We start from the raw sequence: 14349 nt of genomic DNA, 5'->3' as shown, positions 1-14349 counted from the left end.
CGAAATTAGAAAGAGACAAGAGCAATCGGGTGATGAGGAGGTACTAGATGATACAGCCCATGTGTCTGATTCAAAACCAAAAGGTCTGTGGGATCAGCAGTTCCTGAGAGCAAGATCTGGCACTACAACTAATGGGAAAGGGACTTCGTTTCCCATCATGCTCCGCGAGGCATGCTTAGATAGTTCCAGAGACTTCAGTAGTGCGGCGGGCACAATCTTTCAGACTTAGTGGCAACCAAGCACTAAGACTACAGTGCCAAGCGTGCCACACGCCACACGCCACACGATGCTCTTGTCTTATTCTAATTAAGCTACTCTATCATGGGATAGTAAAGCTCAGTATCCAACAAACCCCACAGCTAGCCATACGGTCCAGTGAATAAGATGACCATGACAGCAACGCCCCACCTTTGAGATATGATCCCGAGAAACTACAATCCCCAGAAAGCCAAGTATTTTCCGAAAGAATGATTTGGCCGCTGAAACTCTTGGGATTTGTAGTATTCGCTTGGTTCCTTATGGGGGATTTGAAGTGGATGCCGTTCCCTGGAAAAATACAAGTCCCGTGAGGCCTTGCGCGGGTCATATTACCTTCCCCGCCCGGTATGTCGGAGACTGTGAAGACAACAGAATCCTCACCAAATCCCGTTTTTTTCACATGAGAGCTTACCGGAGTGTCGAAAGAGAAGGCGCACTCATCCTTATGGACGCGGTCCCCGGCCTTGGGCACCCGGATAGACGGTAGCACAGAAAGCAGCGCCTCACTCAGCTCCGCCATGACAGCTGCTTTCTCCAACACCGCCCACAGCGAACACCTACCAATCAGAAGACAACATACGCTAAGCTTCTCCAGCCAATCAATGGGGGCACAAAGGGAAATGGGCGTGTACTCTGTAAACCCTCGGGGATGCAAGATATTTTTGTTTGATTTGTCCTTCCAATGCCTATTTTTAAAGGACACCCGTTGTAACCAATCAGTATTGCAGATCAACACTCTACAAATGGAAACGTTGGTTACGTTCTTAGCTCCGCCCCCGATGTTATTAGTCTTCAAAATGGTAAGCTGGGAGATGGGTATTTGTATTTGTCTAAACTAGCCAATAAGGTTGCGCCGGTGGGTTTCGCCTTCCAATAGATTGACAGCATTCTAGTCCAATTAAAAAACAGGTAGAAGAGTTAAAATTACTTTCCAGCCAATTGCAAGGCGACAAGGAGGCAGAAGGGTACAAAAAGGGATGTCGCGTTTTCAAAAGAGCATGGAAAAAGAGCCGTCTGAACGAGTGGCAGCCGTTCGGTCCAATCAAGGTTGTCGCAGAGGGGCTGGTGGAGAAAGGCGGGAGATTCGAATACTCTGGTCGGCCCAAGCGAGCCTGAGCTTGGGCGTTCAACAAAAGCGAGAGGATGCTTTGGGGGGGTAGGGGGGGGGAGAATGTGAGGTTGCACTGAGTGGGAAGACGAGGGCAGGCTGGTGAGCCGAATTTATGGCCGCTCCTTCTCTCGGAGATAGAAGAGTATTGCAACAGGGGCTTCAGCTGCGTCTTGCTGTCTTTTTCCTTGGATTGTAAGGCGGATTGTTGTTTTGCAGGATTCCTGCGTTCCCAAACAGTCGTCATGGGGGCTTCTGAGAGCTTCCCAGCCACGCCCACCTGCACACCTTTGCTGAATAAGCACCTGAAACACGTCAATGACCCAAGATCACCTACTGCTGGGATCCTGAGAACACCCATTGAGGTACAGGGATTTGGAAGCCTGTCTTTCCATACGAAGGATTTGCTTTTCCATCTTTCCTTCCCTGTATATTGGTAGTTTTAACTTTGTTTGTACAGACTGAGTTTCACTTTTCTCTGCTTTTAGGTAGAAAGTTCCCCCAAAGACAATACACAATTTCCAAAACAAGGGGAGTTGGTAGTGAAAAGCCAGCATGAGAACTGGGATCCTCGTTCTCCAACGCCAGGAATTTCACGCACCCCTCTAAAAGATGTGTTAGCTGGTAAGTAAGGATATATTTCTGGACTAATCTGCTTTTAAATCTGAGAAATGCTATCTGGAAAGTCTAACACTTTCCTAGGCTGGCTTGCTTGCTTGCTTTAATTTATATGCCAAAAGGACTAATGGTTTATTACAAATGAGACAGGGCTCTCTTTTCTTATATTTGAAGCTGCTGATTCTCTTTGCTGAGCTAGATGAATTTTAAAAAATGTTTCCATAAGTGTGCTGACGAGTCTACTTTTCAGTTGATAGTTGATCCTATATCTCAGCTTTCTTAATGTAACTTACCAAACTGTAAACTGGACTAGAAACCAAAAGATTGTAAGTTCCAGACATCCCTTAGGTATGAAGGCTGGCTGTGTGACTTTGGGGCAGTCACTCTATCGGCTGAATCCACCTTATAGGGTTATTGTTATGGGAATATTAAGTATTTATACTGCATTGAGTTGACCAAAATAAAGGGAGAGGATAAAAATCTAAATTTTAGCCTAGCATAATGTATGAACCCAGTGGTATGGTTAATTTGTGGATTGAGTCAGGCAAATTAAGAATATTTAATTAAATTAACCAGTGATGAGCATTTTGCATGGACACTCTTGTTAATATTCATCCAAAATAATCCCTCCAGTTTATTCAATTTAAATCACCCACTCAAGTCTATGTAGCTCTAGATCACCAGTGTCAAACTTGCCGTGTCATATGACGTGTCGTGTATTGCAACTTTTTTCACATTGCCAGAATTGGGGTGGGCGCGGCATTCATATGATGCAACCGGCCCACAGGCTGGCAGTTTGATACCCCTGCTCTAGATGGCTTACAATAAAATTCACACAAAAAACCCCATAGCAGCTGGCATTACTGTACCTAACCAATCATCTGCACAGCTTGGAGACTGGCTTTAACCCACACCTAGGACCCCAAAACAAGTTTTCAAAGCTTTTTGTAGACTCCAGAAACCAAGAATGGCAGACTGAGGTTCTTCTGAGCAGTTTCTTATTGTTCTTCAACAGAAATCTTGCCCAAACTAAAGCCAACTATTTGCACCATTAAACATATACTCTAAAAACTACAAGGGAAGAACAGTTTTAACACTTTTTCTCAAACAGACTAACTAGACTTCACTGTCTTTTGCTCCTTTGGAGTACACTCCCTCCTTCCTGGGAATCATAGTCAACTAGTTACGAAAGACCAACGGAGAAGGGGCAAATCTAATTCCAAGCTGGGTGATGTTCTTTTTTTTTGTATAAATTTTATTAGTTCTTATAGGGTTAAGATTATGGTGGCGTTGGGGTTGGGGTTTCTCCAAATAACATTCTCAATATTTAGCAAACAGCATAATGTCTGGGTTCATGTGTTTAACAAACAATAATAGATAATAGTTAATTATCATAAACAATATGTTAATTAATTGCTCAGTAGTCTTCTTGCTAATATATATTCGAAGTTACATATCACATTCCTTTCTCTCTAACTCGTTTTTCTAGCTATTGATAGAAATTGCAGGAACTGGCACAACTCACATATGACCCAAAGTTGCGCAAAGGCCTTCCTAGGCACAAATGCTACCTGCTCTTTTAGCAGAAGCTGTGTATCCAGGAGGATCCCCCAAATTGCGCCCTAGGCAAGGCCACCTTATCTAGACCCAAGGGTGGAAAGTCCCCAGTACCAAGAGGTCCAGAATCCCAAAGCCATTCAGTCTTGCTTAGGTCGAGCTGAAGCTTGTTGCACCCCATCCAGGCCCCCATAGCCTCCAAATGTGCGGAGGCAGACCTTTAGCTGGCTTAGGATGGAGACGGCATATTGACGTTAAAATCTTACAGGGGAGATGTTAAAGAGGAGAAGAGAGTGTATTGAGCCCTATGGCAGTTTGCAAAGAAGAGACTTCCAGTGGGATTTCACACACACCCTGTACATCAGCACTGACTGGAATTGACCCTGGAGACAAAAGGAGACAATGCAGTGCTCGCCCATCTCCAACTCTTGGATCTGGTCCAGAAGGATTCTGTGATCAATGAAATCGAACCTCTCTGAGAGGTCAAGAAGAGCAAGGATGGCTGCATCATTTCCATCCTGCTCCCACCAGAGGTGATCCAAGAGTGTGATCAATGTCCTCTTGATTGGTTAATTATGGTTAATGATCAGCCTTCTGTATGATCTTTTTGACATCACAGAGCAAAAAGGATGGGTGCTTGCTAGGTTGCTTATTGGGGGTGTGAAGTTCTCTTGTTCGTGGGCTTGTATTTAGTTTGTGAGACTGGATTCTACTTCTGAATTTCTATATTTTGAACAAGAAGGGTTCAGCTTCTTCAGTTATGTTTGTATATTTATAAAAAGAAGGAAAAGATTTACCAAAGTCGTGGGAGAAGATCATGTGCACAATTTTAACAGCTACTACTATCGTATACATGTCCTGCGACATCCTTGGGCTGAGTTATGTGTCATTTAAGGCAGTGCTTATACAAGGTCTTGGCAGGTGGAGGGTAATATTCTAGTCTTTGAAATTTCCTTTTGGTATGTGTGCTGTTTTGTAAATTTTCAATTCTGGAATCTGCTTTCTGTCCAGATGCCATAAACTACCCAGTGAAATTGTTTTGTGAAAACTTTATGGGAGAAAATAGAGAGGAAGAGCAACCTCAAGAGGAATCTCAGCATCAAGATCAGAAATCTGAATTCACCTTTGGAATGGAGGAGAGGACTGCGAGGAGCACAGTTTCTTCTGAGGAAATTTTCCCAGAGGATTCTCAGCAAGCAGAAAAAGGGGGGAATGGGCAGTTGTTTTCCATGGTTTCTGTTGCAGCTGAAACAAAACCAGTTCAGTCTGCCCGCATCATTCACCCTACAGGTGAGATTAATTGCCCAAAGCTATAGTTCTGTTCAGCTGCTCCATCACTGTCCTCTAACAGTGATCTTCTGAATGAAGCAAGTCAATTTGATCAGTATTATTTCTGTCTGCATGAATGTGTATTTGTGTTATTGTCTTGCCAATCTAAGCTGCTAATTCTCATGAATCTGGTACCCAGCAAAACATCTTCAGTCTCCAAGAAACCAGAACCTACATTAGCTAGCTTTATGGTAGTCTACCTCAGCAGTCACTGTGAGCATGTGATCCTTTCTGTCAACTTAAACAGAGACTGCCACAACTAAGGAAGAAAAAGGAATGCCGCGTTATTTATAACTGTGTTAGCAAAATTCACCCAAACTATTTTTTTTATTAAAAGTTTTACAAATCCAATACATTATAACCCATACCCCTCCCACCCCCTCCCCCACTTCCCAGAGCTGATTACAGGGTAAAAAAAAAAACATAATCTAACTAACATAACCCGACTATACTATCAATCAAATCCATAATACACTTTAACTCCTTTTCAAAACAAGTATTAACAAATTAAAAACAAAACTAATAATATAATTAAACCATAATACTAAAAATAATATAAATTCAAACGTACTGAACTATTAAAAATAATCTAAAATCTACTCATAATGTAAGGACCCACCCCACTTTGCATCTTAAGAAGACAGAACTCTTGGAATAATTCTTCCAACAGGAGTCCTTTATTAAGAGAAAATGGTTGCAGGCATGCTAGACAGGACTTGGGGTTCAAGCTCTCCCATTCAAGGTTTTAAGGGGTTCCCCAGTAGTCCCACCCAATCAACCCCCCTTCCAGTGATAGTTTCAAGTATCACAATTCCACCCCCTTTCTTCTTTCTTCCCTATGGATGGAGACTTCAGGTAACTACATGAAAGGCAAATACCCTGCTTTGTTATGATAAGGTCCTCTAGTGCTAACGCTTTGATGTTACAATAAACACACATTCAGCATTCAGCTCTTTGAAGTGTACTGAAGGAAGTGAGGGCCATAAAGCCCCTTTGTTCTCCCCCTTCTTTCCCTCTGATGGCAGAATCCAGAGAAGGCAGAATTGGGAGTTTCTATATTTGATAATTAAAGATGAAATATAATTGGATTCTGACACATAAGCAAGATAATACTTTTCAGTCTCATATTTCTTTTGAATATAATCAATCCATCTTCTCCAAACCGAAATATATTTTTCTTGTAAATGGTCCTTCAAATAGGCGGAGATTTTCGCCATTTCTACTAAATTAGACACCTTAAGTATTCATTCTTCCATAGTAGGCAGAGAGTTTTTCTTCCAATATTGCCCCACTAATAATCTTGCAGGTGTTATAAGTTTCAACATCAAATTGATTTCTTTAACATCAAAATCTACAATAATATCCAACAAAAATAACTGCGGAGTAAACTTTATCTTTCTCTTAAAAATCTTTTGAATATTCCACCAAATCTTAATCCAAAAAGCTTTTATATCTCTACAAGTCCACCAAATATGAAAATAGGTTGCGTCTAAGCTTCCACATCTCCAACATTTGGGCTGTAAATTAGGATATATGCAGGACAACTTTTGGGGGTCCAAATGCCATCTATAAAACATTTTATAAAAATTTTCTCTTAAATTTTGTGCTTGAGTAAATTTTACATTTCTAACCCAAATTGTCTCCCATGTGTCCAATAAAATCGGTTCTCGAATATTTTGAGCCCATTTGACCATACAATCTTTAACTAACTCTGTTTCAGAATCCAATTCTATTAAAACATTATAAATTCTCTTTATATGAGCTTGAGTTTGGTCTTTAATCTGTTTTACCAAATTCACATCCTCTAAAGTGATACTATCCTTTTGATCTATACTCCACCTCACTAACAATTGATTATACTGAAACCAAGAGTGTACAATATTTTCTTGCTTCAACTCAGTTAAAGATTTTAATTGCCAGTCCTTCCCTTCTAAGCTAAGTAATTCCTTATAAGAAATCCTATCCAAATTCACTCCTCTAAATACCTCCTCTACAACATGTCTGGGAATCCCCCAGATTGGAATTTTATAATTTAACCTATAATAATATTTCTTCCAGACACGTAATAAAGCATTTCTTAAAACATGAGATTTAAAAACCCGATCCACCTTTTTGTCATAAATTAAATATGCGTGCCATCCATACAATAAATCCCATCCCTCAAGAAAGAGAATATTTTTATTTGTTAAATTAAGCCAATCGCTAATCCATGTTAAGGCCACTGCATCATAATACAATTTTAGATTACGCGCCTTGAGTCTTCCTCCCGTGCATCTTGTATAATCTTAAACTTAACTCTTGGTTTTTTCCCTGCCCAAATAAACTTATTAATCCCCTTCTGCCATTCCTCCAAATTAGCATCTTTTTTCAAAATAGGTATCATTTTGAACAAAAAAAGAAACTTTGGAAGAATATTCATTTTAACTGCTGAAATTCTCCCCAGTAAAGATAACTGTAATTTTTTCCAATCATTTAAATCCTTTTGCACTTTTACCCATAATGTTTCATAATTATTTTTATACAATTTAACATTAGAAGCTGTAATGTATACTCCTAAATATTTAACCTTTCTCACTATTTCGAAACCTGTTAATTTTGCCAAAATATCCTTTTCCTTCATAGACATATTTTTCGATAATATTTTAGTCTTATTATTTACCTTAAAACCAGAAACCTTCCCATACTGAGTTAAAATTTCAACCAAATCCCTAACCGAACCTATCGGTTGAGATAATGTCACAACCAAATCATTAGCAAAAGCTCTCAACTTATACTCATTCTTATTTATTTTTATTCCCTTTATTCTAGATGATTCTCTAATTTTAATAAGTAAGATCTCCATTGTTAAATAACAATGGGGACAAAGGACATCCCTGTCTAGTGCCCTTTTCAATGTTGAATGCCTCTGTTAATCCACCATTAATTATAATTTGTGCAGATTGTTTTTGGTATATAACAGTGATTCTCAACCTTTCTAATGCCGTGACCCCATAATACAGTTCCCCATGTTGTGGTGACCCCCAAGTGGGTGTGGCCACCAATAAGAGGGAGTAGGACAGCTAGGGAAAAGGGAAAAAAATGGCGGACAGCATGGTTTGGTGACCCCCGTGAAATGGTCATTCGACCCCAAATGGGGTCCCGACCCACAGGTTGAGAACCACTGGTATATAGCCTTAAGAGCATACAAAATTTTTTCCCCAAAATTCATTTTCTCTACTACTCTCAGTAGAAATTGCCAATCTAATTGATCAAAAGCTTTTTCAGCATCCAAAAATATCAAAGCTGCAGGAATTTGATTATTCTTATCCAAATACTCGATTAGATTAACAATTTGTCTTACATTATATTTCATGTATCTTCCAGTTATAAATCCAAATTGATCAGTATGTATCAAATGCTTCAAGACTTGCATTAATCTATTTGCCAATATTTTAGAAAAAATCTTGTAATCTGTGTTCAAAAGAGATATAGGTCTATAATTTTTAGGCTGAGTCAAGTCTTGATACCCAAACTAATTTTTGTTACTACATAAGGATAACAACCTCTGCTTACTTAAGAAGGAAAGGTGGGAGGTACCATGGTACTTCAGCTTCTGTTCTGAAAAATAAGAAACATTGTGATGAATTTACCTACTCTTTTCTTCCTTCCTACTCCCCAGGAAACAAGTCAGTAAGACGCAGAGTCAGTAACAAAATGCTGGCAATGCCAACGGGTACTGGACGTTCCCCACTTAGTATCCTTCATGGTGACAATTCTCCAATTTCTCTTGCTTCTCATCAGGTAACAATATGTGGGGAGAGGTTGTTATGCCACTAATCCAAATCTCTGCTTTGTTTAAAGTGCAGTTTTAGCTAGTTGCCATTTTTTTCCTGAAAAACAAGACATTTGGAAAAATGGTAGACTCAAATCCAATATAAGCAGGATGGGGTGCTTAGTAATTTTTTGCCCTGTTTTTCTCTTTGCTTTATTGCTAGCACCTTTCAGACCAGGGGTGTCAAACTGTCGGCCCGCAGGCTGGTTACATCATATAGAAACCGTGCCCATCCCAGCTCCGGCAATGCAAAAAAAGTTGCAATATGTCGCGACACGTCACATGATGTGGCGAGTTTGACACCCATGTTTTAGAGAATTACTTTCAACACTGTTTTCTTCAGGTGTGAACAAACTTCACATCAAGAGCTACACTGAGATTTATAGAATATTAAAGCAACAGCAGGCAAGATAGTAGACTTGCTCAGAATAAATTAGGGTGTTTTTTTTTTTCATTTAGCGTTAATTTATCTCCTAGCTTTGTAAGAAATTTACCAGCCTTTCGAACTTACCTTCTCTTTAAAACAAATGGCAATTAATGAAAATATTATTCCATTCATAAATTTCTTGAACTATGTAATACTTTGTCAGAGTGAAATTCTTTACTTTTTGCAATCTACACATGTTTTAAACAAAAGTAAACCACATCTTAAGCATGCACTAAAATCTCACATGTCAATAAACATGTCATTTGTTGATAGAAGAGGTATATGTACATGTTTTTATACCTGCATTATTGATTTGTAGCCTGAAAGGCATTTATGTTGCAGTGCTGTAATTTAAAATTTGGAATACCTCTTCCAATGGGTGGCTGCCCAAAATTGAGTTTCATGCATTCGGTGAAGCCAACCTGTGATTTTTCTCTTTGTATTGTGCAAATTCAGGAAACTTTGAGTAAATCAAGTTAATCACACTGTGTGAATACAACGTGTAAATCTGGCTGCCCTCAGATAGAGCAGTCAATTATGTTAGCATTTCTTCAACCCAACAAGATACTTTTTTTTTCCCAGAGTAAAAGGAGTTCATCAGTGACAGATAATCAAAGAGAGCCAAAGGATGGAACCTTAAGCTCCGCATCAAACTTTCCAGCAGATATCTATGGTTGGGATCCCATGAATAAGGAGAATCGAGAGTGTCCTTGGGTGGAAAATTAGTTTCAGATGCTCTGAGGATTACTGCCCTTTAGTATGAAGGTCTGATGGCTCACATATGAAGACCATGAAGTAGCATGATTTTTTTTTTTTTTTTTTTGCTTCTTGCCCACTTTCTCTTTCTTTGGTTTTAATATTTAGATTCCATAATGTATAGATTCTTCTGTGTAACTACTTTTTTTAAAAAAATGTCATCTGAAATGTCTGTGTCTGCAAAATAAACCTCACTTTAGAATGAGATTGTGGTTCTGTGCTGCATTATTTTAAAACTTTCACCACAGCTGGAAAAAACTACCCCTGGAGTACATCTGTTAGAGTGGGGCTAAAACTATTCTTTGCAGAAGCTAATATTGGACATGAAATCCAGACTTCAAAAACATGGCTGGCTGAAGAATTCTGGGAGTTGAAGGTTGCCAAATTTGGAGAGCCCTGGTAGAAGAACAGTGTGGGGTGGGAGGAAATGTGGAAACTGCTAGCTGACGTACCTCACTGACCAAAATGAGGATTTTAGTGAACAAGTATCCTATTTGCCTTCAGTCTTTGGGTAGTAGACTAAATAGTACCCTTTTGTTACCTGGGATTATGGGAGCCAGAGCAATATGGAATATGGTCTGGCTCCCATGATAGCAATACGCAGGACAATCATATATGCACAGCTTGTGTTTAAGTTGTAACATATAAATTAATGCAGTACAAGCAGTCCTCAGCTTACTATCTGATTTAATGACAGTTCAAAGTTACAACACCCTCAGAAAAATTGACTTGCATCCAGGTCTCAAAGTTACAACCATTGTACCACCTCTGCGGTCACATAATTGCAATCTGAGCACTTGGTTCTCATTTATGAAGTTTATAGCATCTTGCAGTTGGTGATCACAGTTTGCAGCCTTCCCCAGCAAGCTTCTGACATGCAAAGTCAATTGGGGAAGCCATGTTCACTTAATGATGCATTGATTCACTTAACCCTGGTAAAAACGGTTGTAATATCAGTCTGGTCATGTAATGATTTCCTTAGCAATTACATTGCTTAATGACTGAAAGTCCAGTCCCAACTGTGGTCATAAGCTGAGGACTACCTGTATGATGAAGCAAAGACAGGACATATATCTTTCAAGTATCCTAAAGAAGTAAATGATTTTTTTTAATGCTTCCCTTAACCTTTTCCAAATGAAAGCTTAGATCAGTGATGGCGAACCTTTTAGAGACTGAATGCCCTTAGACTAAGGGATATGCTTTGTTTCTCTTCATATCCTCGGCTGCATGGAGTTACAAATATCGCACAGTGCGTGGGGTGAATATTAGAAGACACTGTTATGTCCTTTCTGTCTTTTCATAGGGCAGTGGTGGCGAACCTATGGCACGGGTGCCAGAGGTGGCACTCAGAGCCCTCTCTGTGGGTATGCGCGCTGTTGCCACAGTCCTAGGCCTTCAGCTGAGTTTTGTAAAACCTTTTCACTTTAGGCCTCTGCCGCTGTGTGCAAAAAAAAAAAGTTCAATCAATCAGTCAATTTCAACTTCTCGCGGGGAAAAAAAAGATCTTGCAAACTTGGAATTGATTGATTGAACTTTTTAGTCCCACCCAGTCTGCTGTTACCACCGCAGCAATGCCCACCCAATGGGCCACCCCACCCAGCACTCGACGATGCATAAGTGGGTTTTGGGTTGCAGTTTGGGCACTCGGTCTCTAAAAGGTTCACCATCACTGTCATAGGGTATCCTCCCACAAACTTGTGAATGGGGGACAATGATCAAAATAAGTCAAATATATTTTAATTTAATATTCTAAGAATTATTGTTTTATAGTTTTATATTGTATGATTTTATATATTGTTTTATTTGATTGTTCTAAGCTGTCCAGAGTTGCTCCTGGTGAGATGGGAGGATCTATACATTTGATAAATAATTAAAACTGAATGTTTTTAGAAGTCGTTCATAAAGCTTTTGATTAATGCTTAAGAGAACCAGGAAACAGTTCTTCAATTATTACATAAAGGCACCCAAAAAAATTGGTGACTTTAGGCAAATCATTATCACTTTCTTAGCCCATTGCAAAAGCAGTGATGTAATTGATCTGTCTTGCAATATTGGTTTTGATTGAGATATCATGCAAACAGGAATAAATTTATGAATTAGGGAAACATATCTTAGAGTAACATATAAACAGTTTTGACATAGAATAAAAATTAAAAATTCTACCCAAAATCAAGCTTAATTTAGTAACTTTAGAGACATACATAAATGCAATTTTCCTGGCAAAATATATGGATATGGATTTTTGTTTCAATTTCTCGATTTAGAAAGTGTTGAATGACTTACTGGAGTCATTAAGATTACTAATGTGAAAACGTATTTGCTGATTTGGTGGTGATTGATGATTCTTTGATGAAGAGAAATAGGGTAGGATTTGTGAGATTTTCACATATATTAGGTCATTTGTTGTTGTTAATTGCGAAGTCGTGTCCGACCCATCGCGACCCCATGGACAATGTTCCTTCAGGTCTTCCTGTCCTCTACCATCTTCTGGAGTCCATTTAAGTTCACACCTACTGCTTCAGTGACTCCATCCAGCCATCTCATTCCCTGTCGTCCCCTTCTTCTCTTGCCCTTCATCTTTCCCAGCATTAGGCCCTTCTCCAGTGAGTCCTTCCTTCTCATTAGGTGGCCAAAGTATTTGAGTTTCAACTTCAGGATCTGGCCTTCTAAAGAGCAGTCGGGGTTGATCTCTTCTAGGACTGACCGGTTTGAACGCCTTGCAGTCCAAGGGACTCGCAGGAGTCTTCTCCAGCACCATAGTTCAAAGGCCTCAATTCTTTGGCGCTCAGCCTTTCTTATGGTCCAACTTTCACAGCCATACATTGCAACTGGGAAAACCATGGCCTGGACTATACGTACTTTTGTTGGCAGGGTGATGTCTCTGCTTTTTAGTATTCTGTCTAGATTTGCCATAGCTTTCCTCCCCAGGAGCAAGCGTCTTTTAATTTCTTGGCTGCAGTCCCCATCTGCGGTGATCTTGGAGCCCAGAAAAATAAAATCTGTCACTACCTCCATTTCTTCCCCATCTATTTGCCAGGAATTGAGAGGGCCGGATGCCATGATTTTGGTTTTCTTAATGTTGAGTTTCAAGCCAACTTTTGCACTCTCCTTCTTCACCCGCATCAAGAGGCTCTTTAGTTCCTCTTCACTTTCTGCCATTAGAGTGGTATCATCTGCATATCTTAGGTTGTTGATATTTCTCCCGGCAATTTTAATTCCAACTTTTGATTCATCTAGCCCTGCCTTTCTCATGATGTGCTCTGCATATAAGTTAAATAGGCAGGGCGACAGTATACAGCCTTGCCGGACTCCTTTTCCAATTTTGAACCAATCAGTGGTTCCGTGTCCAGTTCTCACAGTTGCTTCTTGACCCGCATATAGGTTTCTCAAGAGACAAATAAGATGGTCTGGTATTCCCATCTCTGTAAGAACTTGCCACAATTTGTTGTGATCCACACAATCAAAGACTTTAGCATAGTCAATGAAGCAAAAGTAGATGTTTTTCTGGAACTCCCTAGCTTTCTCCATGATCCAGCGTATGTTGGCAATATATTAGGTCATAGTTTACTTTAAATCAAACTATGATTTACAGAACACAACTACTGGGTTAACACAAACTAAAACGGTAATAATAATGTGCTGGTGGGAATCTATAAATGGAGACCATAAATTAAATGATTTTTTTTAAAAGAATAGCCAAACTCTTACAGATTTATCAATTATGAGACCTCAATGTTTTTCATCTCATCAGGTATGAGTATCAAATAAAATTTGGTCATATTTTTAAAAATGAATAGTTTTGCTTCTGTTACTGTTACTGTGAAAGATTACTTGGAAATGTTGATGATCCTGTATAGAGTGTTCTATGACTCCTGTTGGTTTCAGAATATAATAATCAAAGGTTGTTCTGTTCCAAAGGAAACTAAACTTGTTTCTCAAAAATGTCTTACTACCCAGACAAAAGCACGTTCATTAAGATATATATTTATCTGCTCTTAAAATTATCTAATCCTCTGTTTGAGATTTTCTAATGCCATGGTAATATATGAGGATTGTGAGAAGTAACAGGAAGAAAGTAGTGGTGGGATTCAAGTATGTGAACAACCGGTTCTCTGTGTGGATGCCGCTACCGGAAGTCCATTCTGGGCCTGGGCAACAAAAAATTAGCTACCGGTTCTGATGCGAACTGGCTGAATCCCACCACTGGAAGAAAATTAGACATAAGAGCCAACAGATGTTAGGATTTTATAAACAGCAGTTTGAGCCAGGCTGCAAAAAGATGAGGAAGATTCAAAATGTTCAAAGAGATTCATCTCAAGAGATTTACTTATAAATGACAGCAGGAAGTTCCTATTGCAATTTCTAAGATTCTGTATTTTATATCTAATTAAAATAAAGAGTTAATAATGCAATACAGAGCTTAATTGTATAATTGTTCTGAATTCTGAAAAATTCTGTTTGAGCCTGAGCCCCAGAACATAGCCT

The 14349-nt window shown here is 39.3% G+C and overlaps 2 protein-coding genes across 3 annotated transcripts in view; one reads left to right on the top strand and one right to left on the bottom strand.

The window, feature by feature from the left end:
- The window catches only part of USP5 (ubiquitin specific peptidase 5), a 28753-nt gene extending 27922 nt beyond the window's left edge, over positions 1-831 (bottom strand). Inside the window, exon 1 of one of the 2 annotated variants that reach the window (XM_039338759.1) lies at positions 671-831. In XM_039338759.1, coding sequence (XP_039194693.1) covers positions 671-778 — 108 coding nt within the window. In that variant the 5' untranslated portion in view covers positions 779-831. The remainder of the gene's footprint in view (positions 1-670) is intronic. The other variant, XM_039338760.1, reaches the window with a different exon arrangement.
- Positions 832-1210: 379 nt separating this feature from the next.
- On the top strand, positions 1211-10063 carry CDCA3 (cell division cycle associated 3). The gene is made up of 6 exons (XM_039338758.1): positions 1211-1305; positions 1586-1731; positions 1855-1990; positions 4553-4831; positions 8529-8650; positions 9691-10063. The coding sequence occupies exons 1-6, from the start codon at positions 1236-1238 to the stop codon at positions 9832-9834; spliced, it is 897 nt and encodes a 298-aa protein (XP_039194692.1). The 5' UTR covers positions 1211-1235; the 3' UTR covers positions 9835-10063.
- Positions 10064-14349: the final 4286 nt, after the last annotated feature.

Source organism: Crotalus tigris, unplaced genomic scaffold (assembly GCF_016545835.1).
Source record: "Crotalus tigris isolate CLP2741 ecotype Arizona unplaced genomic scaffold, ASM1654583v1 scf7180000017716.2861928, whole genome shotgun sequence".
In the NCBI taxonomy this organism is placed as follows: domain Eukaryota; kingdom Metazoa; phylum Chordata; class Lepidosauria; order Squamata; family Viperidae; genus Crotalus; species Crotalus tigris.
This window is presented reverse-complemented; position numbering and strand designations above follow the sequence as displayed.

Coding starts and splice junctions, on each gene's coding strand:
- CDCA3 (XM_039338758.1), top strand. CDS start 1,236: ATGTCGCGTTTTCAAAAGAGCATGGAAAAAGAGCCGTCTGAACGAGTG. Junction 1,991..4,552: donor TCTAAAAGATGTGTTAGCTG/GTAAGTAAGGAT, acceptor CTTTCTGTCCAG/ATGCCATAAACTACCCAGTG. Junction 4,832..8,528: donor CCGCATCATTCACCCTACAG/GTGAGATTAATT, acceptor CCTACTCCCCAG/GAAACAAGTCAGTAAGACGC.